Genomic DNA, 24,173 nt, shown 5'->3' with positions numbered 1-24,173 from the left:
CACTGGCTTTATTTTATTGAAATGAAAAGATTAACTCAAGGCCACTATAAAAGGTTTTCCTGAGACTAAAAAAAAAATATTTAATAATTTAGGACTTGGTAACATTTTTTAATCTCCTTCCATTAAACAGCTCAATGGATTTAATCATTTGTTTGTCTCCTTTAAAGTGTGGACTAGAAGTTCAACAGTTCTCAATCCTATACTTGTTGAGCTGTTAGAGGAGCATATGATCAAAGTATATGAAACCTATGGAAGTGTCAGGGGGAAGAATTTTCTGTGTTGTGGGTCAGCAGGAGAGCTCCTGAAAGGTCCACTGCAGGAGATGAGCTGAGCAGGTAGAGAACCTGGCTCCACAGAGGAGAACATAGAGATACATCTGAGTACAGAGTAAGGCTATGTTCACATGTTGAGTTTTTGCTGTGTTTTTTTTTTTCCATAGGCAAAACCTGCTTTCTTGACAGTAAAGAGGCTGCTCCCAAAAGCAGGTTTTGCTGCGTTTTTTAGCCTGCCAATGTTCAGCATTGCTTCAACCACAGTCGCATAAACACAGGTCACCAATGCAGAAAGTGTGTAGAGACATAGGGGGTCAGCAGGCACCCCGGTCCGCTAGCCGTACCACATGGACCAGGGATTGTCCCGCCGAACACCCGCTCTCCCTTTAACATGGGCGTAACGCTACTCAGACAACACAGGGTGAGGGTAAAACAGTGTGGCAATGCTTTATTGAACCTCAAAACAGGCAGAAAACACATAGAACAATCCCAGCAAAATACACCAAGATGGTGCCCATTACAGAGTCCAACCCTTCCGCTGACTTTCCGGGATAACGGCAGCTGTTACTTCAGAGCCCCCAGAGTCGGCTACCCCACCTGTGGCATGCACACAGAGAGGAGGTAACAACAAGCATAGGGAGGTGACAGTCCATTGAGGTACAAGACCAGTTGACCCAAGAGTCACAATCTGGCTTCTCTGTACATGTCCATGGAGCCAGGCGACCAGCGGGTCCCAATTCTAGCTTTCTCCAAACGTATCCATGGTTCAACAATCATCAATGGAGCAGATCTGTATTCTTCCAACCGGAGCCGAAATCCTGTAAATTCTTTCCTGTAGAATGATAGATCCATGTCCCTCATGGTGGAGCCTTGATATTGGCTGCTATCATGTCTTCGGTCCATAGGATGTATGGCTGTCTTGGCAGAATCTTCGGCTGTTTCTCTCTCTGAGTCTTTATACAGAGGCATGTAACCTATTTTTAGATTTAACAACTGTCCTTCAGTCCAGCATCATAGATAAGGGGAAGAATGGTGATGAGACCAAGTAGAATTACTTGATTATTTAATATAGTTTTATAGTTTTTCCCTCTCTACTTTCAAAATCAACAAACTGGCTCCATAACTTAATTCATAATTAGCATATCCGCAAACATCATTGTTCAGAGCCATGCATTACTGTTTTGCAAAAATAACAGAAAATAAACTGTAGGAGATAATATTAGAGGTAAATATTCAACCTACAAGCAGGGCTGGTTTTAGCGTTTTAAACAAAGTGGACCCTGGGCAGAAGTTTAAAGTAAGGCCCCAAATGCTCACATATTACATAGAAACATTTCTGATGTATTTACAAGCGCTAAGTTCAGGCTGCTAAACGAGCAAACGAGCATGATCAAACATATTGAAGTCATTCAACGCTTATTTCCCGGTAATTGTAATTGGCAGCGCTTTGGACGCAGCATATGTCCGCTGCCGGCTATTGAATTCATGTGAATCTGCATGTGTTCATTGAACCATGCTTATTCACCGCGTCCAATACATTGTATGGGTGAAATTTATCTTGCAGAGGCTCGCGTCTCCGCAAGAAAAATAGACATGCTGCGGTCTGAAAAGAAGTGCCACATGTCCGTCTCTGCAGGTGAGCCGCAGGCGTTTGTGTGCGCATAGTGCAGAGCTGACGTTTTTATTGATACCATTTTGGTGTAGATACAATCTTGTGATAGCCTGTTAGTGCATTTTATTTTACCACATGTTATTGCTATTACCAAAAAAAACGTAATTCTGGCTTTTTGAATTTTTTTTTCTTGCTGATCTGATTAATTATTTTTCTATTTTGATCGATCAGGTGTTTCTGAACTATACCAAATATGTGTATATTTGAAATTTTTTTCATTGTTTTATTTTTAATGGGGCGAAAGGGGGGTGATTTGAACTTAGATTTTTAAAATATTTTTAAAAACATTATTTTTTACTAGCTTCATTTGCGATCATTTGACCATTTGTTATGCACATAGCAGAGCTTTAACCTTCTATGTGTATCTAAAATGATCACTGCTATGAGCGCTGGCCATGAGGCTGCACTCGTAGCAATCCGAGAATGACAACCACAGGGGTCTCCTGCAGATCCCGAGTTGTCATGATAACCAATCAGCTACCCGCGGTCATGTGACATAGGTGCCGATGGGCAGGATTGGTCATGTGCTTTAGGCCCGTCCATGTTAAATGCTGCTGTCAGAGGTTGGCAGCGGCATTTAACATGTTAACATCTGTGAGTGTATCTTAATTCCACCTGCAGCTGTTAAGGGCGCATGTCAGCTGATGAAATCGGCTGATGTACCGGAAAACATGCGGGTTGATCGCCAGAGCCTGCATGGAGTGCAGGGACACAACCTATGATGTATATACACGTCATAGGTCGTGAAGGGGTTAACAGCCATTTAGGCAGGATGGCCACCAACATAATCATGTACAGAAAATTGGATGCAAAATTAAAAAACTATTTAAAAAAATGAATATTTCTATAATTGGTGTTAGACAAACCTGGGCAAAGCGCGGTCCGCCGGCCTCATCCAGCTCTCCTGCTGTTCCCTCAGACCGATACAGCCAAAGGGCAGAAAACACTTGCCCACAACCTGTACCATGGAGCTTCCTCCCCACACCTGATGTCCTGATTTCACCGGTCTCTGCATCCGCAATATGCAAATAGTGGTGTATATAATGGTGGAGGAGGGAGCCAATAGCTCCTTCTTCCACCATTCAGTGTGTGTAACTAGGGGTGAATACTGTATATAGGGGGAATATGTGGGGGCTCATACTATGTAAAGGGGAATATGTGGGGTTCATACTGTATATAGGGGCAATATGTGGGGGCTCATACTATGTAAAGGGGAATATGTAGGGTTCATACTGTATATAGGGGCTGTGTGGGGCTCATACTGTGTATAGGGGCTGTGTGGGGCTTATACTGTGTATAAGGTGTGCTGTAGGGGTGCTCATGCTGAATATAAGTTTGGGATTATACTGTTTATAGAGGGGCTGTGTGGTATCATACTGTGTTTAGTGGGACTGTATGGTTTTATACTGTATATAGGGGGTGTCAGCATACTAAATTTTATTCAATATTAATATAATGTAAAATTATAACTTAATATGTTAATATTGAGCAGAATTAATTTCAGCCTATCGGTTCAGCCCTTCACAACAGTCTCATGTGGCCTTTTAAGAAAATTAATTCCCACTCCTGGTGTAAGGTATTCCCTTTTATTGCGCTTTTTCACTGTCCCAGTGTGATCTTCTGTAATGTCAGTTCTAGATCTGATCTCATTATTTCTGGCCTCACTAGGGTAATTTCACACAAAGTGGCCCATTTCTTCCCGAGACAAGGTGAGCTGCCGACTGTTACTTTGTATAGTGAAGGGATCTGTTTCCCATATCCTCAGCATCACACGCGCCCCTCCATCTGTGAAGTGAAGCCTGTCAGTATTCCATAGGCCCACCTTCTAGAGTTTCCTTGGATGTGTGGCACGCTGACCCGGGCCTGCAGTAAGTGGTTACTGGCTCATAGTAACAATCTATCTTAAAAGACCTCATTTTTTTCTTTCCTCATGCACGATGGCCACACAGGAATAGAAAATGCTGAATTTTGGGACAGCACAGCTCTCGTGTTACATAAGAGTAAAGCTCAGATGTGGGATTTTACATCGCACCTCAGCAGAAATGTAGGACTTAGCTTTTTCTTGTCACCGTATATTTCTTGCCGACATGCTGAATGTAACAGGCTTTTAGTGCAGCGGTTTTCATTTTTATTTTAGTATCTGGATGTGGGTTATAAGTGATGTTATTCTTCACTTTTCTTCCATTCAGTGCAAGTATCTAAATGATATAATATATTGTGTAATATTTTCCCACTCAGGTTATTTTCTTGTTAGTGATACTACTTCTATACTGGACTAAAAGTAAAGTTCACCTCTTGCCCTTAAGGACACAGATGGTTTGGGGCTTAAAAGGGTTTGTGAAAAATTAAAGGCTTTAGTCACTATTTTGTTGATGGCCTGTCATTTCAATAGACCATCACTATATGATCAGTGCGTGTGCAACACCCGACACCCTTGCAGATCAGCTGTGGCGGAAGTTATCGGATGCTGCTGGAACATAGCAGTTGTGTCAAGATTACCTTCCTCGTGTGGTATAAGTGATTAGACGACTTTATTCTTCGGGTCGGTGCGATTACAGCGATACAAGACTTACACTCACTGGCCACTTTATTAGGTACACCATGCTAGTAAGGGGTTGGACCCCCTTTTGCCTTCAGAACTGCCTCAATTCTTCGTGGCAGAGATTCAACAAGGTGCTGGAAGCATTCCTCAGAGATTTTGGACCATATTGACATGATGGCATCACACAGTTGGCGCAGATTTGTCGGCTGCACATCCCTGATGCGAATCTCCCGTTCCACCACATCCCAAAGATGCTCTATTGGATTGAGATCTGGTGACTGAGGAGGCCATTTGAGTACAGTAAACTCATTGTCATGTTCAAGAAACCAATCTGAGATGATTCGAGCTTTATGACATGGCGCATTATCCTGCTGAAAGTAGCCATCAGATGTTGGGTACATTGTGGTCATAAAGGGATGGACATGGTCAGCAACAATACTCAGGTAGGCTGTGGCGTTGCAACGATGCTCAATTGGTACCAAGGGGCCCAAAGAGTGCCCAGAAAAAATTCCCCACACCATGACACCACCACCACCAGCCTGAACCGTTGATACAAGGCAGGATGGATCCATGCTTTCATGTTGTTTACGCCAAATTCTGACCTTACCATCCGAATGTCGCAGCAGAAATCGAGACTCATCAGACCAGGCAACGTTTTTCCAATCTTCTACTGTCCAATTTCGGTGAGCTTGTGCAAATTGTAGCCTCAGTTTCCTGTTCTTAGCTGAGAGGAGTGGTACCCAGTGTGGTCTTCTGCTGCTGTAGCCCATCTGCCTCAAAGTTCGACGCACTGTGCGTTCAGAGATGCTCTTCTGCCTACCTTGGTTGTAACGGGTGGCAATTTGAGTCACTGTTGCCTTTCTATCAGCTCGAACCAGTCTGCCCATTCTCCTCTGACCTCTGGCATCAACATGGCATTTCCGGCCACAGAACTGCCGCTCACTGGATTTTTTTTCTTTTTCGGACCATTCTCTGTAAACCCTAGAGATGGTTGTGCGTGAAAATCCCAGTAGATCAGCAGTTTCTGAAATTCTCAGACCAGCCCTTCTGGCACCAACAATCATGCCACGTTCAAAGGCACTCAAATCACCTTTCTTCCACATACTGATGCTCGGTTTGAACTGCAGGAGATTGTCTTGACCATGTCTACATGCCTAAATGCACTGAGTTGCCGCCATGTGATTGGCTGATTAGAAATTAAGTCTTAACACACAGTTGGACAGGTGTACCTAATAAAGTGGCCAGTGAGTGTATATCGGGTTTTTATGTTTGGCTGCTGTCACATACTAAGATGCCTTTTTTTTTTAGAAAATCCCTCCGGTCACTATATTTTGAGACCTATAATTTTTCTATATTTTGGCCGACAGTCATGTGTGGGTGTTAGCACCACGCTGGTTCACTCACCCGCGCTGCAGTTGGTTCCTCTCTTCCTCATGCTCTTCATAATGTTAGGAGTCAGATTTCTGCCTCTCCTATGTTGAAATCTAGACCCTTATATCCTGCAGTCTCCTGCGCTTCATCTGCTGCAGAGGAGATTGTGGAGGAGAGTGCCTTGCGGCAGCTCTCTCCAGAGGCTAAGTCCTTTGTTCCCTTAACTGAGCATGCTCATGGGACGAACTTCCATTGGAGTTCGGGAGTCAGGTGCTCAGGTCCTGTGTCGAATCCTATTGGCTCCTCTTGGAGCCTTGGAGATTTCCGGAAGGTCCCGTTTGGTATAAAAAGCGCGCATGGCTGTTCTTCCATGCGCTAGTATTTTTCATACTTGCTGCTGTATGTATGGCGATGGATGCTTGGACTGGTGACTGACTTATTAAGAAACCCCTTCCCTCTGATAATACGTTTGTGTGAGTGATTGGTTCCTGCCAGTAGTAGCGCCAGCGCGCCTAGCTCCATCTTGCTCAGCAGCTTAGCGTCTGCATTGCGCCAGCGTTATTGCAGCTCCTTACCAGCGGCTCAGTTCTTGCCGCGCTGCAGTTGCAGCTTGTCTCTGCGTCCGCTGTTGCGGCGCCATGCACCTTATTTAACGGTAGGTCTAGACGAAGTAGTCCTGTTGTCTAAGGCTTCTCCTGTGACTCTGAATACCGTGTCTGCATCGCTGAGGCTCTGTGACCCTGAACAGACTCAACGTTTTGTGTATGCTCTTTGCCTGCAGCTCTGTGAGTGTAACAGAGCTTGCTTCAGTGCACATTGGGTGCAGTTAAACCCTGTGCACATTACCGCCATAGTGCTCTGCATCTACTAGCTGCGGTTTTCCATCCTCCGCACAGTGGACCCCGAGCGGCGAAGGCACTTTATTCATAATTTTTATTTAGTGCCTTCCGCCACTCCTAACACATGCTCCCAGCAGCACTTCCAGCCGGGCCTCTGGCCATGTTCCAAGGGCATGCGCACGCTCCCGCCCTCTTAAAGGGCCAGTGCGTGCACTTGCTATTTCCTCCCCAGCCAATGGTTTTGAGGCATTATGTATATATTGCTTCCTCTCCACTGGAGAAGTGCCTGAGCAACCTTCCTGTTTTAGTCCATGTTGTAAAAGTTCGCATACCAGTGCAATTCCTGCCTGCTGTACTCCAAGTACAAATCCTGCCTGTTGTACTCCAAAGCAAATCCCGCTTGATGCACTCTGAAGCAAATCCTCCATGCTGCACTCTGAAGCAAATCCTGCTAGCTGCACTCTTACACAAACTCTGTCTGCTGCACTCTGATACAACCTTTTATCAGCTGCACTCTGATACAAGCTCTGCCTGCTTCTCCATACAGTCTGTTCTTCAGGTCCAGCTACTGCGCGACTGTTGGTCTGCCCTGGAGTTGTACCTGGCGTTCATTGGGAGCCAAGTCTAACCTCACCATCATAGGCTCTAGTGAAGTCAGGTGATCACTTAGTCACCTTTCCAGAGGTTCCACAAACCACGATCGTGACAGAGGGCTTGTATTTGTCGGGACGAGTTGATGTTTTGATTGGTACCATTTTCGGACACATGACATTTTTTGATCGCTTTGTAGTCTGCATTTTGGGAGGCAGAATGAACAAAAACTAGCAATTTATTTTATTTTTTTGCGAGACGAGATCTCTTTGCTGAGATCTCCATCTGCACATGCGCTAACCCTGGTGACCATTTTCCAGGAGTCCACCACAATGTAAACCATGGAAATGCGGGGGCTCCGGGCCTTCATAAAATGTCAGCAGAGCCCCTGCACCACCGAACAAAAAGGAGAAAACAAGGGGAACTGCTACCTTGGATCTAATTTTTATAAACAGGGAGGAAATGGTTGAGGAGGTAAAAGTGGCTGGGACCCTAGGAGGTAGCGACCATGCTATTTTAGAATTTTGGATAACTAGAGGCGGAAGACCTGTGAAGACTCAGACGTCAAGGTTAGATTTCAGAAAGAGAATTGGAGGGATCCAATGGCTGGATATCCTTAAAGACAAAAATGTCCAGGAAGGATGGGAAATCTTGAAAAATGAAATTCTCAAAGCACAGTTGTTAACAATTCCGAAAAGAGGGAAGAATAGGAAGCATTTAAGGAAACCAGGATGGATGAACACAGAACTTAAGCACATGCTAAAAAGGAAGCAAAAAATGTTTATAAAATGGAAAGAAGGAGGCATATCTAAAGAAGAATATAATGCTGTCTGCAGAACCTGCAAGGCACAAATCAGATTATCTAAAGCTGAAAATGAATTGAGGCTTGCAAGAGATGTCAAAAGCAATAATAAAGGATTTTGGGGATATGTCAAAAGTAAAAGAAAAGTCAAAGATGCTATAGGATTTTTACAGGATGAAAATGATGAAATGGTAAGACAGGATGTTGAGAAGGCTGAACTTTTAAATTCCTATTTTGCATCTGTTTTCTCTCAGAAAGGAAATGTAACATCAACTGTTATTCACTGTCCTATTAAGGGAATAGAAGAATCCAGGATATCTATAAACAGAAAGATAGTGAGGAAACACTTAGCTAACCTAAATGTATTCAAGTCTCCAGGTCCAGATGAATTACACCCCAGAGTACTGAAGGAGATAGCAGAAGAAATTTTTGAACCCCTCTCCATAATCTTTGAAAATTCTTGGAGAACAGGAGAAGTGCCAGAAGACTGGAGAAGAGCAAATGTTGTTCCTATCTTCAAAAAGGGGAAGAAGGTGGACCCAGGCAACTATAGGCCGGTGAGTCTGACTTCTATACCAGGAAAGATCTTTGAACAAATTATTAAACAACATGTATGTCAATACCTGGATAAGAATGAAGTGATTAAACAGAGTCAGCATGGGTTTGTAACTAATAAGTCATGTCAGACTAATTTAATTTCCTTCTATGATGGTATTACTGATTGGGTGGATCAAGGAAATGCTGTAGATATAGTATATCTTGACTTCAGCAAAGCATTTGACAAAGTCTCTCATACAATCCTTATTGAAAAAATGACTAAGTATGGAATGGACAAGGCAACTGTTAGGTGGATTCATAACTGGCTTAGTGATCGGACCCAAAGAGTGGTCGTAAATGGCTGCACATCCAGTTGGAAGAATATCTCAAGTGGGGTACCACAGGGCTCTGTCCTGGGCCCTGTATTGTTCAACATCTTTATCAACGATTTAGATGAAGGAATTGAGGGTAAACTGATTAAATTTGCTGATGACACAAAGCTAGGAGGGATAGCTAATACTAGAGAAGAGAGAGAGAGGATTCAAAAAGATTTAAATAAACTGGAGAAGTGGGCAGCAACTAACAGAATGGTTTTTAACAGGGAGAAATGCAAAGTACTACATCTGGGCAATAAAAATGAAAAAAGCATATATAGAATGGGAGGAATAGGCCTAAGCAACAGCACATGTGAAAAAGACTTGGGTATACTAATAGATCACAGACTGAATATGAGTCAACAGTGTGATGCAGCAGCAAAAAAGGCAAATGCAATTCTAGGATGTATTAACAGAAGCATACAGTCTAGATCACGTGAAGTCATTATTTCCCTCTACTCCTCTTTGGTCAGACCTCATCTGGAATATTGTGTCCAATTTTGGGCACCACATTTTAAAAAAGACATCAACAAACTGGAGCAAGTTCAGAAAAGAGCGACCAGAATGGTGACCGGTCTGCAAACCCTGTCTTATGAGGAAAGGTTGCAGGATTTGGGAATGTTTAGTTTGCAAAAGAGAAGACTGAGAGGAGACTTAATAGCTGTCTACAAATATCTAAAGGGCTGTCACATTGTAGAAGGATCAACTTTATTCTCATTTGCACAAGGAAAGACTAGAAGCAATGGGATGAAGCTGAATGGGAGGAGACACAGATTAGATATTAGAAAAAACTTTTTGACAGTTAGAGTGATCAATGAGTGGAACAGGCTGCCACGAGAAGTGGTGAGTTCTCCTTCAATGGAAGTCTTCAAACAGAGGCTGGACAGACATCTAACTGGGATGATTTAGCGAATCCTGCTTTGAGCAGGGGGTTGGACCAGATGGCCCAGGAGGTCCCTTCCAACTCTACGATTCTATGATTCTATGATTCTTTGGACAGATGAAACCAAGATCAACCTCTACCAGAATGATGGAAAGAGAAAAGTATGGCGAAGGCGTGGTACAGCTCATGATCCAAAGCATACCACATCATCTGTAAAACACGGCAGAGGCAGTGTGATGGCTTGGGCATGCATGGCTGCCAGTGGCACTGGGTCACTAGTGTTTATTGATGATGTGACACAGGACAGAAGCAGCCGAATGAATTCTGAGGTATTCAGAGCCATACTGTGTGCTCAGATCCAGCCAAATGCAGCCAAACTGATTGGTCGTCGTTTCACACTACAGATGGACAATGACCCAAAACATAAAGCCAAAGCAACCCAGGAGTTTATTAAAACAAAGAAGTGGAGTATTCTTGAATGGCCAAGTCAGTCACCTGATCTCAACCCAATTGAGCATGCATTTCACTTGTTAAAGACTAAACTTCAGACAGAAAGGCCCACAAACAAACAGCAACTGAAAACCACCGCAGTGAAGGCCTGGCAGAGCATCAAAAAGGAGGAAACACAGCGTCTGGTGATGTCCATGAGTTCAAGACATCAGGCAGTCATTGCCAACAAAGGGTTTTCAGCCAAGTACTGGAAATGAACATTTTATTTACAATTGTTTAATCTGTCCAATTACTTTTGTTCCCTTTAAAAACAGGGTGGCACATGTTAAGGAGCTGCAACTCCTAAACCCTTCATCCAATTTTAATGTGGATACCCTCAAATGAAAGCTGAACGTCTGAACTTCAACTGCATCTGAATTGTTTTGTTTAACATTCATTGCGGTAATGTCTAGAACCAAAATTAGAAAAATGTTGTCTGTTCAAATATATATATGGACCTAACTGTATATTCCATGTTCTTTCCCCACCTAACAAACACAGAGAATATAGTATATAGTGTTATGTGGAATATGTGTTCATATTCCTGTAAGCTACATATATTTCATGTTCATTCCCCACATAACAAGCACGGAGAATATAATATACATCAGCTTATATGGAATATGTGTTCATGCTGTGAGGTAGTGACTGGTGTTACCTGTAGGGGGTCACTGTATGTTCCCCCAGGATGCGCATGGAGGAGTATTGAGGCCATGACAGGGCATTGCAGTCACAGGCATAGCTGCAGTTGCAATGCAGACTAAAGTAAGTATAGGTCTTGGAACATGCTTGTTGTCCAAGGCAGATTTAGGGAAAACCTCTGGGTTTTGGTGTTTTTAAACAGACTGCAGGATGTTATTGGTACAGTCAGTTTCATTCCCAGCCTGGGTTTTCCATGTGAACCATGGCCATAGATTCTAGTTAAAAACCCTGCAGTATAGGGTTTGGGGGTGTCAGGGCCAGAGTCAGTTGGTGCTTGTTCGAGTGCAGAGCAGTCGGCTTTGCACAGCTCCACCTGTGTGAGGCCACACAGGCCAGCGGAGCCAAACAGCCAAGGCAGCTGAATAGGCTGGCACCCCACAGTGTACACAGTGGTGCAGTCACCCTCAACAACTCATCTTGGAGGTGGACTATGTTGTGCCCGGCAGTGAACTAGAGGTAGACTGTCCTGTGCCCGAAGGAGGACTGGCATGTTTAGTAACTGTAAACTGGAGGATATGGTTTCCGGCTACGATTCGGAGGATATTGTGTAATGCTGTGAGTATAACATTAACACAGTGGTGCAGTCGCCCATGGCAACTGGTCTCAAGAGGAGGACTGGCGTTTTTAGTGACTTTAAACTGAAGGATGTTATGTACTGTGTAAAGCTGTGAGTAGCACATTAACACAGCGGTGCAGTCTCCCATGGCAACTGGTCACAGGAGGACTGGCGTGTTTAGTGACTGTAATCCAGAGGATATGTTTCCCAGCTGCGATCCGGAGGATATCGTGTGCTGTGTTTTGCTGAGTTGAACATTACATTTTGCTTTGAACTTTGCTGGGTCACTGCCTCATCACTGCATAACTGCTACCGCTACCCTACATTGCCTTATTATTTACATATATTCCATATTTAACCCCTTAACATCCAATGACGGATATATCTGACATTCGACGCCTCCCCCTGTTTGGTGCGGGCTCCGGAGATGATCTCGCATCTTTTCCGGCACATTATAGCTGATCTGATCAGCTGACATGTTCCCCTAACAGCCGCTGTTGGAATCACGATCTACCTACGGCTGTTAACATGTTAAATGCTGTCAAACTCTGCTTGGGCTGATAAATGGCAAATGAGCTTTAATGGGGATAAATGTAAGGTCATGCACTTGGGTAGAACGAACAAGATGTATAATTATGTGCTTAATTGTAAAACACTGGGCAAAACTGTCACTGAAAAAGACCTGGGTGTATAGGTGGACGACAAACTCACATTTAGTGGCCAGTGTCAGGCAGCTGCTGCAAAGGCAAATAAAATAATGGGATGCATTAACCCCTTAACGACCAGGGGTATTTTTGGTTTTGCATTTTCATTTTTCCCTCACCTTCTTTCCAGAGCCATAACTTTTTTATTTTTCCGTCTATATGGCCATGTGAGGGCTTATTTTTTGCGGGAGGAGTTGTACTTTTAAATGACACCATTGGTTTTACCATATCGTGTACTCAAAAACGGGAAACAAATTCCAAGTGCGGTGAAATTGCGAAAAAGTACAATCCCTCACTTGATTTTGGCTTGGCTTTTTTGCTAGGTTCACTACATGCTAAATCTGACCTGCCATTATGATTCTCGAGGTCATTACGAGTTCATAGACACCAAACATGTCTATGTCCTCTTTTATCTAAGTGGTGAAAAAAATTCCAAAGTTTGCTAAAAAAAAAAAAAAATTTGCACAATTTTCCGAGACCCGTAGCGTCTCAATTTTTCATGATCTGGGGTCAGGTGAGGGCTTATTTTTTCCGTGCCGGGCTGACGTTTTTAATGATACCACATTTGTGCAGATACGTTCTTTTGATCGCCCGTTATTGCATTTTAATGCAATGTCTTGGCGACCAAAAAAACATAATTCTGGCGTTTTGAATTTTTTTCTCGCTACGTTTTTTAGCGATTGGGTTAATGCTTTTTTTTTATTGATAGATCGGGCGATTCTGAACGCGGCGATACCTAACGTGTATGTGGGATTTTTTTTTTACTGTTTTATTTTGAGTGAGGCGAAAGGGGGGTGATTTGAACTTTTAGGTTTTAATTTTCTTTTATTTTTAAACTTTTTTTTTTTTTACTTTTGGCATGCTTCAATAGCCTCCATAGGAGGCTAGAAGCATGCGCAACCCGATCGGCTCTGCTAGATATGGGCGATGAGCAGATCGCCCATATGTAGCAGATTTACTGCTGTGCTTTCAGCGCTGTCCACCAGGTGGCGCTGAAAGCCATATGCCTGGAACAGCCATTGAGGTCTCATAGAGACCTCTGGTTGTCCAGGCAACATGACGCCGACCCCCAATCACGTGACGGGGGTCGGCGATGAGGTCATTTCCGGCCCGGCGGCCGGAGATGCTATTTAAATGCCCACTGTCAGCTTTGACAGCGGGATTTAACTAGTTAATAGGCGCGGGCGGACGGCGATTCCACTCGCGCCTATTGCGGGCACATGTCAGCTGTTCATAACAGCTGACATGTCCCGGCTTTGTTGCGGGCTCAGCGCCGGAGCCCTCATCAAAGCAGGGGAGATGTCTGATGACTGACTGTGTCTGTCATTGGACATTAAGGGGTTAAAAGAGGCATAGATGCTCATGAGGAGAACATAATTTTACCTCTATATAAGTCACTAATGCGACCACACTTAGAATACTGTGTACAGTTCTGGTCTCCGGTGTATAAGAAAGACATAGCTGAACTGGAGCAGAGAAGAGCGACCAAGGTTATTAGGGAACTAGGGGGTCTGCAATACCAAGACAGGTTATTACACTTGGGGTTATTTAGTTTGGAGAATCGAAGGCTTAGGGGTGATCTTATTACAATGTATAAATATATGCGGGGACAATACCAAGACCTTTCTAATGATCTTTTACTCTTAGACCTGTGACGGGGACAAGGGGGCATCCTCTACGTCTGGAGGAAAGAAGGTTTAAGCATACTCACAGACGCGGATTCTTTTCTGTAAGAGCAGTGAGACTATGGAACTCTCTGCCATATGATGTTGTAATGAGTGACTCACTACTAAAATTTGAGAAGGGACTGGATGCCTTTCTTGAAAAGTATAATATTACAGGGTATATACACTAGTTTCCTTAATATTGCGTTGATCCAGGGAGCTAGTCTGATTGCCGTATGTGGAGTCGGGAAGGAATTTTTTTTCCCCAATGTGAAGCTTACTGGGGTTTTTGATTTGCCTTCCTCTGGATCAACATGTTAGGGTATGTTAGGATAGGATATGGTTTGAACTAGATTGTCTTAAAGTCTTCCTTCAACCTTAATAACTATGTTACTATGTTGTGTTTAAGGTCATTATCCATTTGAAGAAACTATTCTCTTTTCACCTTCAGCTTTTTACAGATGCTGTTATGTTTGCATCAAGAATTTGTTGAAATGTCACTGAATCCTTTCTTCTCTTCACCCGTGAAATGTTCCTCGTGCCATTGACTGGAACACAACCCCAAAGTATGAATGATCCACCCCCATGCTTATTGGTTTTGGTGAGATGTTCTTTTGCTGAAATTCTGTGCTTTTTTTTCTCCACTCATACCTTTGATCATTGTTGCAAAAGAGTTCTATTTTAACCTAATCTGTCCACAGGACTTGTTTCTAAAATGCATCAGGCTTGTTTAGATGTTCTTTTCCATACTTTTGACTCTGAATTTTATGGTGAGGACGTAGGAGAGATTTTCTTCTGATGACAATTCCATGAAGGCTTTATTTGTGCCGGTGTCTCTGAACAGTAGAACAATGAAGCACAACTCCAAAGTCTACTAAATCTTTCTGAAGATCTTTAGCAGTTAAGCGTGGATTCTGATTTTCCTCTCTTCAATCCTACAAGCCACTCTCACTGAAATTTTGCTTGTCTTCCAGACCTTATCTTGTCCTCCACTGTTACTCTTAATTGGCATTTTTTAATTACATTTTGAAGTGAGGAAAGGGCAACTTTAAAAACAATTTTTGCTGTCTTCTTATAACCTGCTCTTTCTTTGCGGGCTTCCTCCATTTTAATTTTCAGAGTGTTAGACAGCTGCTTAGAAGAACCTTAGAAGAATTTTTAAAATGTAAGAAATAACATTTTTTTCTGTTTACGTTCATGATTATGAAAACCCAAAAGTCATTTATCTCAGTAAATTAGAATAATTAGCAAAGCATTTAAAAATGTACCTTAGTCTGTTTCAGTAGTCTCTGACTTGGCAGATGTCCAGAAGGCAGTCATTGACACACTCCACAAGGAGGGTAAGCCACAAAAGGTCGTTGCTAAAGAATCTGGCTGTTCACAGAGTGCTGTATCCAAGCATATTAATGGAAAGTTGAGTGGAAGGAAAAAGGGTTGCAAAAAAAGGTGCACAAGCAACCAGGATAACCGCAGCCTTGAAAGGATTATTAAGAAAAGGCCATTCATAAATTTGGGGGAGATTCACAAGGAGTGGACTGCTGCTGGAGTCATTGCTTCAAGAACCACCACACTCAGACGTATCCAGGACATGGGCTGCAAGTGTCCCACTCCTTGTGTTAAGCCACTCATGACCAATAGACAACGCCAGAAGCCTCTTACCTGGGCCAAGAAGAAAAAGAACTGGACTGTTGTCAGTGGTCCAAGGTGTTGTTTTCAGATGAAAGTAAATTTTGCATTTCATTTGGAAATCAAGGTCCCAGAGTCTGGAGGAAGAGTGGAGAGGCGACAATCCAAGCTGCTGGAGGTCTAGTGTGAAGTTTCCACAATCAGTGATGGTTTGGGGAGCCATGTCATCTGCTGGTGTAAGTCCACTGTGTTTTATCAAGACCAAAGTCAGCGCAGCCGTCTACCAGGACATTTTAGAGCACTTCATGCTTCCCCTCTACCAACAAGCTTTTTGGAGATGGAAATGTCATTCTCTAGCAGGACTTGGCACCTGTCCACACTGCCAAAAGTACCAATACCTGGTTTACAAACAACAGTATCACTGTGCTTGATTGGCCAGCAAACTCGCCTGACCATAACCCCATAGAGAATCTATGGGGTATTGTGAAGAGGAAGATGAGAGACTCCAGACACAGCAATGCAGACAAGCTGAAGGCTGCTATCAAAGCAATCAAAGCATCCTCCGTTAACTCATTCTGCAACCAACAATAGGCATTGCAGCAAAGAAACTATAGAAGGCAAACAATGCAAAAAGTATAGTAAAACCCAAGTGTGAAAATATTGTAACCAAAGATATACAGCTCCTGTAGCTATGAAACCGCTTTCAGATGCATTTTAAAACTGCAGTAGTACAAATATATTAAGGGACAGTACGGAGATCGTTCTAATGATGTTTTTACACCTAGGCCTTCCGAGATGATAAGGGGGCATTTACTACATCAGAAGGTTTAATCACAGACAGCGATTCTTTGTTGATTCTTTACTGGAAGAGCGGTGAGACTATGACATAAGGTTGTAATTGTTGATTCACTATAACGGTACAAGAAGGGTCTGGATGCCTTTCTTTATAGATATAAGATTACAGGTTTGGGGCAATAGATTGTGAGATAGTACATTGACGCTGGATGGATCTGCAGAAGATCTCTCGGACTTTGTGCTCTCCTGTGACATAACCTTCCCTTTTTATCCCACTTCTGGAATTAGGAAAGATTTAATAAAAATATTACTATAGTGAAGCTGCAGGTTGACAGTGACGGCAGGGTTAGACATGACCATCCTTAACGGCGTGGGTTCAAGTTTAAAAATTATCCCTTAGTCACGAGATAGGGGACTAATCTTCCGATCGCTGGGGGGTCCGACCGCCATGTCCTCCACCGATCCCGTGAAGCATGGCTTTGAAGAGTCCTGGATGAATGGAGTGTAAGTCATTCTTGACCAAGTGTCTCCGTCTCCGCTGCACAGCAGTGATGTCAGCAGTGTGATGAGGCTGTTTCATCACGCCGCTGCTCATCAAGGTGGGGAGATGAGCTCTTCTCTGCCCGAGTGCCAACACTCATTTCTTTAATCGTGTCTCAAAGGTACAAATCCGATTAAATGTAAATAACAGGGAACTGACCTTCTGCCAATGCTCAAAACTGGTTCAGAGAACCGGGCGAGTCCTACTCCAGGGTGGCGGCATAATGCAGTCCCCTGGGAGATGACTCAGAATGTCGCCAAAGATAAGATGGCAGAAGTGACCATGAGCGGAAAAACCCCAAACAATATATTAAAACTTCAGCAAAATACAAAAGTTCCATTTTTCTGCAGTCTTATGAAAGTAGACTTTCTGAAATGAAGATTTATGGAATGTTAAGTACTTTTAACACAAGTTTTTAAGTGTTGCAGACTTTTCTGCCTAATGGCATATACTTCATGAAATAAACACAATGTCTGGTATTAGCCTTGTCTTGGTGAACAGCGCCCTCTACAGTCACTCTGCTGCACCATGCGTATATCTTACAAATGTCAGGTTTGTTTATATTTCACAATGGAAATGAAAACCAGATGCTGATCTGCCCAAGGATTTCATTCAGTGTTGTCAGCATGGCAAAGGCTGCTTATGTTGTAGAATTTCCCTTCTTTTTTTTTTTAGCTAATTTTGTAATAGCTTGTTTATATATGAAGTTTTTGTCATAATTATAAGACCTCTATTATGTAGCTCTGCAAATGATCCCGGTAAGCTCCAGTAGAAGAACCACACTGTCTATTTCCCAGGGAGGTTTTTGGGGGGGTTGCATAAAATTTGAAGCCCATCTTATTGAAACATGGCTCTCAATGATTCAATCCGTGCCCTTTGCTTTGTTAACCCTCCTGCTCCAAGCTCCCAGTTTTGCGGAGGTCTCCGTGTTTTGGCTGGCCTCAGCCTCAGCCTCGGTTGTACTGATGTTGCATGCAACATGTTATTTCAGGTGTTGATTCATGTTTAGTTTAAAGAAATACAGTTTTTTTTTCTTCTTTTGTGCACTGCAGTTTGACAGATTAATCTAAAGCACTTTTGAAGAAAGCTGTTGGACAGACCACAATCAGCTCTCCTTTTATCTTGCACTTTTATTTTCTTTAAGCTAAAATGCGTAGAAAAAGAGAAAAATGAAATGACACGATGCTTTGTGGTACATTAATGTAAGATTTTTCCATGGTTGGTTACAAATACCTATTTTGCAACAGTGAATATTGTTCCAAGCCACAAATATAAACCAGGATCAGATTCTGTTAGAGGAGCTCTAAACAAAGAGAATACTCCTTAATCTCAATTTTTTTTCTTTGAAACTGGTTTGTCTCATGTGCAATTAAAACTGAAAAATATGTGAAGAAATCTTCTTTGTGTTCGCCAGGCGATCATCAATTTCTCCCTTTCTTTTCCTCACTTCTTTGTGTCTGGCTGTAAGACAACTTGCTGCAGCAGAAGCCTCTCCCCTCTTGCCTGTCTACAGTAGGATACAAAGATGGTTAAGCCCCCTTCCCCTTTAAGCTTTCAGTCAGTCACCAGTTGAAAGACAAACTGATTTGTAGGAAAGTAACCCCTGTGTTTCCTGCAGTATTTACTCCTTGATTCTGAAATTGCAGAAACTAGTAAACATTGTGGACAGATACAGATTTATTTTTGTGTTTAGTGTTCCGTTTCAAAAAGTCTGATAGTCCAGCACAGAATTTTTATATAATTTTCATTCTCAAGCCGTAGAGCCAGGTTATTGAGACACAATATCCAGTAGTAGACGTTCCTAAAGCAGAGGAAGTAACAATTGCATTGCTTAATGCACTTTCTAGACCTACAAATATAAACTACAGCACTGTGCAAAAGTTTTAGGCAGGTGAGCATAAAAAATAGACAAAACAGAAATATAAAGCACTAGCTGAAGAGTCTGGCATTGCCCGGGCATAGTAACTAACTGTGGTTAGTTATAACAAATTATAATGATTATCCTTCATTCCATAGTCCAGTGCCCATATACCCATCATACATAAACTCCTGAACCTGTCAAAGACTGAACGCCTTGTGTTTCCTCCCTCTAGTAATGTACCTATGACCGACATTGCCATTTCTGTTTGTGGTTCCACTATTACTCCCCAGCAACATGCCCGCTGTCTTGGGGTCATACTTGACTCCGAGCTTTCATTCACCCCCACATCCGATCACTGGCTCGCTCTTGTTATCTGCACCTCAAAAACATTCTAGAATTCGACCTTTTCTTACCTTTGACTCCGCAAAAACTCTTACTGTTCCTCTTATTCATTCTCGTCTGGACTATTGTAACTCTCTACTAATCGGTCTCCCTCTAACCAAACTCTCCCCCCTCCAATCTGTCTTGAATGCTGCATCCAGGATCATATTCCTCGCCAATCGTTACACCGACGCCTCTACCTTGTACCAGTCCTTACACTGGTTACCCATCCACTCCAGAATTCAGTGCAAACTTATTACCCTCACCCACAAAGCACTCCACGGCTCAGCACCACCCTACATCTCCTCCCTCGTCTCAGTCTACCACCCTACTCATGCCCTCCGTTCTGCTGATGACCTGAGGTTAGCATCCTCAATAATCAGAACCTCCCACTCCCGTCTCCAAGACTACATGTACTGCGCCAGTTCTTTGGAATGCACTTCCCAAGTCAATATGACTAGTACCCAATCCCTTCAATTTTAAGCGTTCCCTAAAAACGCATTTATTCAGACTGGCCTACCACCTCAACACATTAACCTAACTATCCCGTGTGGCACAGTCAAAAGTTTTACCATAACCAGGTTCGCCGCATCATGTTTCCCACATGCTTTATGCATCTATTAGCCCTCTGTGTCTGTACTGTTGCACACTTAACATTATGGCTGGTCCATACAATCAGGGCAACTGTTACCACCCACCTTTCGTGTCTACCTTTTAGACTCATAGATTGTAAGCTTGCGAGCAGGGCCCTCATTCCTCTTGGTATCTGTTATGATGTATGTGATTATACCATATACCCATCACACATCCTCCATCCCATAGTCCAGGGCCCATATACCCATCTCACATCCTCCATCCCAAAGTCCCATGCCCATATACCCATCATACACATCCTCCATCCCATAATCCCATGCCCATATTCATACCATACATATCCTCCATCCCATAGTCCCATGCCCATATACCCATCATACGTTCTCCATCCCATAGTCTCGTGCCCATATACCCATCAAAGGGGAGGGGCTAACTGGAGGGAGTGGAGCATTAAGCTAACATTCTACTGTGACATCACAATAAAGGAGCAGGAGCAGGATTGACCAGAAGGGGCAGAGCTGTGGAGTGGTCGGGGCAATGCAAAGTGGGTGGGGCAATGTTGAGTGGGCGGGATATGTGGAGTGGGCGTGGCTCGATACACACACTCCTTTTTATATATAGATAGCAATATTTGGTGTGACCACCTTTTGCTTTCAAAACAGCACAATTCTATGTAAACAATTTTGAAGGAACGTGACAGAGAGGTTGGAGAAGTAACTACAGATCTTCTCTGCATAGAGACTTCTGTAAATCCTTCTGTCTCTTCATCTAATCCCATACAGACTGGAAGATGTTGAGATGAGGGATCTGTAGGGGCCATATCATCACTGCCAGAACTGCTTGTTCCTCTTTACACTGAAGAACATTGTTAATGAAGCACTCCTCCTCTTGTCAAAGTTTGTATTCTCTTAATATATAGCAATTATCATATTATAAAGCACTGTCTACTTAGAATTCGTCATCTTGCCCTTCGACCCAGTTCATTTTTCTCTTTTCCATTAGGTCTATGACATCATGCGATTTTAAATTGACTAGCTGAATCCTTCCAAGCTTTATATAGAAACAGGAAGTCTCTTTTTCCATGCATGAGTCATCATTAGAACTACAATTCTACAACATTGCAAAGTTTCCTGGCGGAGGGGGGGGGAGGAGCGCTGCATCTTGGTCATAAGTTGAAGATGAGGTGGTGCTGGGTTGCCAGGCACTTTGCAGTGGTGTAGAAATGCAGTTCTAATGATGACTCATGCAGAGAAAATAAACTCCCTGTTTTACATAGAGTTTAGAACGATTCATCTAGTATGTCTATAATCACGTAATGCCATAAATGGAAAAGAGAAGAATTAACTGGATTGGGTGAATGGGGGCAAGGATGAATCCTCTCCCCCTGCGAAGTAAGTGAAATGACATTGATCCTTTTGTGATACATATGCTCAGAAGTCGTGTCAGCTGGCACTTCTTTTTGTCTTTTCTGTAGCTGGGATGTAGAGGCATAAGAAGAGCCTGATTCTAACTGTCAAAAAATAATTAAAAAAGAATGCATCAATGTTTTTTTATTGGGTTACTTTACTATTTTTTATGTTGAAATTCTATGTCTACATGTAATATTTTCTTATGTTGGCTTTGTTTGTTATTTACAGGTAGAGTGACTCCTGAACAACTCAAATCTCATGCCCTGGTCTTCAAACAAAGCAAACAAGCTCTAGAAAACCATTGTGGTCTGCTTCAGCTGGCATTGGCTGCAGTCCAGGCATTAAAACATCCTGAATGCTCCAAGTGGGACACCTTACTTGCATTTGAAAGGCTTGTCTTGCAGGTAAATTCCATATATGTATGCTGATTTTTCAGCCACAATAAAACTGCAGATAAAATGGAATTGTACCACTAACAAAGTTCATGTGTGGCCACGAATGGTATAATGACTTTGCCTGACCATACAGATCTGCTCCAATTCTTGGTCAGCACATAGCACATTGCCAGGGTAAGCATAAGTCACTTATGATAAGGGAGTATACAGACTAAATAGCAGTGGCTCGCAGCTGCTGCTTTCAGAGGTAATGCATTTCCATGCCTGTTTTATCACAGGATTGAGTGTTTCTGCCAAATCAGCAGTCCTGTGAGCGCATCATAAATCAAGTCAGTGACACACTGTACAAGATCAGTAGATGCTAGAGCTCCTGTGTCACTGACTTGATTTATGATGTGCTCAGAGGGCCGCAAATGCAACACAATCACATGCTCCTGTGATAAAACAGGCAGAGAAATGTTACCTCAGAAAGCCTGCAGCTCTAGCAATTCTGCATGGTTGGACACACCAAACAGGGGCACATTTATTAAGCGTACTTAAAAACAGGAACATTTTCTTAAAGCACCACTACAGCATTTTTATTTTACCTCTGGAGTGGCTCTTCTAATATAAGGTCATTGACCCTACTCTCATACTTACCTGTCACCACTCTAGTGCAGAAAAAAATTGCTGGAGTGATGCTTTAGCACATCCATTTGTGGAACTTACTATTATTCCAAGAACTATTGATGAAAATTTAGTGTTCGTGGGGCCATCCCTTGTAAATGTCTGCTGAGTAGCTCCCCTCTGGCTTCTGTATTCTTGCTCGACTTTTCCATATTTTTGTATGGAGAGAAACCTGTCAATCAAGCCATGCCGGGCAGGAGGAAGATGGAGGGGAACCACCTTGTGGACAAGATGGTATTCATTGTAGTATTTCAGAGTAAAATCAAGTTTATTATACGGAGGACCCGGTCAGGATTTTATGTTGCCCGCGTTTAGGGAAGGGTGTAACTGATTACATTTTCCCCTTAATGCCAATTTCTGTACCAGAACCTAAAATACTTCATGCTAGCTGTTACTATCTGCCAACATTGCATTACTGTATGCCAATGCCTGCATATAATTCATGTTGCTGCCATTTGCTAAAATCACTTATTTCTAATTGCTATTCTTGTCTGTATGTGGGAGGGTTGAGGATGGGATTGCAAAAGTATGGAAACATACAAAGGAGCAATCCATCCTCATCACACTGTTAGTGTCTCACAAAAGTAACCCAGGCGGCAGCAGCAGCTAATACAAGTAGTGATTATACAGTGTTGTATGTGATAGAAGGACACACAGTCATGTTATCGATAATGAGACGAGCTCAAGTAATGCAAGTCCAGGTTGGCATCACTTTATAAGGGTCGGCAGAAGATGAATGTGTAAAAGGTAAATGAAATGTGAAAGAGCCCTCTGCATACAAAAAGTGCATAAAGATGGCATTAATGTATTGCTCTTGGTTTTGGCTGTGAGAAGTGTATTTAGCTGTAACTTTTGTACACACCACAGGAGAGAGCTTCATCCCCCTGTATGTGTGGGGAACATATAAAAACAAGGCTGGCTAACGTCTTAACTTTTTAAAACTTAGACGGGTGAGTGTGGTCATGCACTATCCTGCCCGTACTTCTCCCGTTTTCACAAAGCTGGCTGGGACTTAAAGAAAAACTAAAAAAATCGCAAAATTTTTGTTCAACTTCTGAGTTGCTCAAACAATTTGTGACTTTTTGAGGGGCATAAGCACTTTAAGAAATCGTACCCATAGTCCCCAGACTGCTGTGTGGATAATTATTAGGTGAGCATTTTGACTATGTCATTATTTTTCTGTATACCGTATTTTTCGCTTTATAAGACGCACCTGATTATAAGACGCACCCCCAAATGTGGTGAAGGAATAGAGAATTTTTTAATAAATGGGGTCCGTCTTATAATGCCAGTGTCCGTCTAACAAATCATATAGGGTATATGTCCCTCATAGCCCCCCCATCCTAAAATTAGCCCCCTTAATCTGGATATGGCCACCTTATATTGAATATAGCCCCTTGTGCTGGCACACGGGCCCCCTGTGGCTGACACACGGCCCCCTGTGGCTGGCACACTGGCCCCCTGTGGCTGGCACACTGGCCCCCTGTGGCTGGCACTCGGCCCCCTGTGGCTGAAACACGGCCCCCTGTGGCTGAAACACGGCCCCCTGTGGCTGACACACTGGCCCCCTGTGGCTGGCACACTGGCCCCCTGTGGCTGGCACACTGGCCCCCTGTGGCTGGCACACTGGCCCCCTGTGGCTGGCACACTGGCCCCCTGTGGCTGGCACACTGGCCCCCTGTGGCTGGCACACTGGCCCCCTGTGGCTGACACACGGCCCCCTGTGGCTGGCACACTGGCCCCCTGTGGCTGACACACTGGCCCCCTGTGGCTGACACACGGCCCCCTGTGGCTGACACACGGCCCCCTGTGTTAGATATCGCCTCCATGCTGCTGCTTTTAGTAAAATAAACTCTTTCCTTACCTTCTCAGCGCTGTCCCTCCTCGTGTCTCCCTCAGTGTGGTTG

General features: G+C 43.2%; 1 protein-coding gene across 5 annotated transcripts in view; it reads left to right on the top strand.

The window, feature by feature from the left end:
* SCFD2 (sec1 family domain containing 2) overlaps window positions 1-24,173 on the top strand; it is a 692,911-nt gene that overhangs the window by 52,044 nt on the left and 616,694 nt on the right. For all 5 annotated transcript variants that reach the window (XM_073583530.1, XM_073583529.1, XM_073583531.1 and 2 more), the window contains exon 4: window positions 21,434-21,609. In XM_073583530.1, coding sequence (XP_073439631.1) covers window positions 21,434-21,609 — 176 coding nt within the window. The remainder of the gene's footprint in view (window positions 1-21,433; window positions 21,610-24,173) is intronic.

The sequence above is a fragment of the Dendrobates tinctorius genome, unplaced genomic scaffold (assembly GCF_039654945.1).
Source record: "Dendrobates tinctorius isolate UK_male_01 unplaced genomic scaffold, ASM3965494v1 ptg000079l, whole genome shotgun sequence".
Taxonomy (NCBI): domain Eukaryota; kingdom Metazoa; phylum Chordata; class Amphibia; order Anura; family Dendrobatidae; genus Dendrobates; species Dendrobates tinctorius.
Note: the sequence above shows the minus strand (reverse complement) of the source record. Positions and strands in the feature narration are given on the sequence as shown.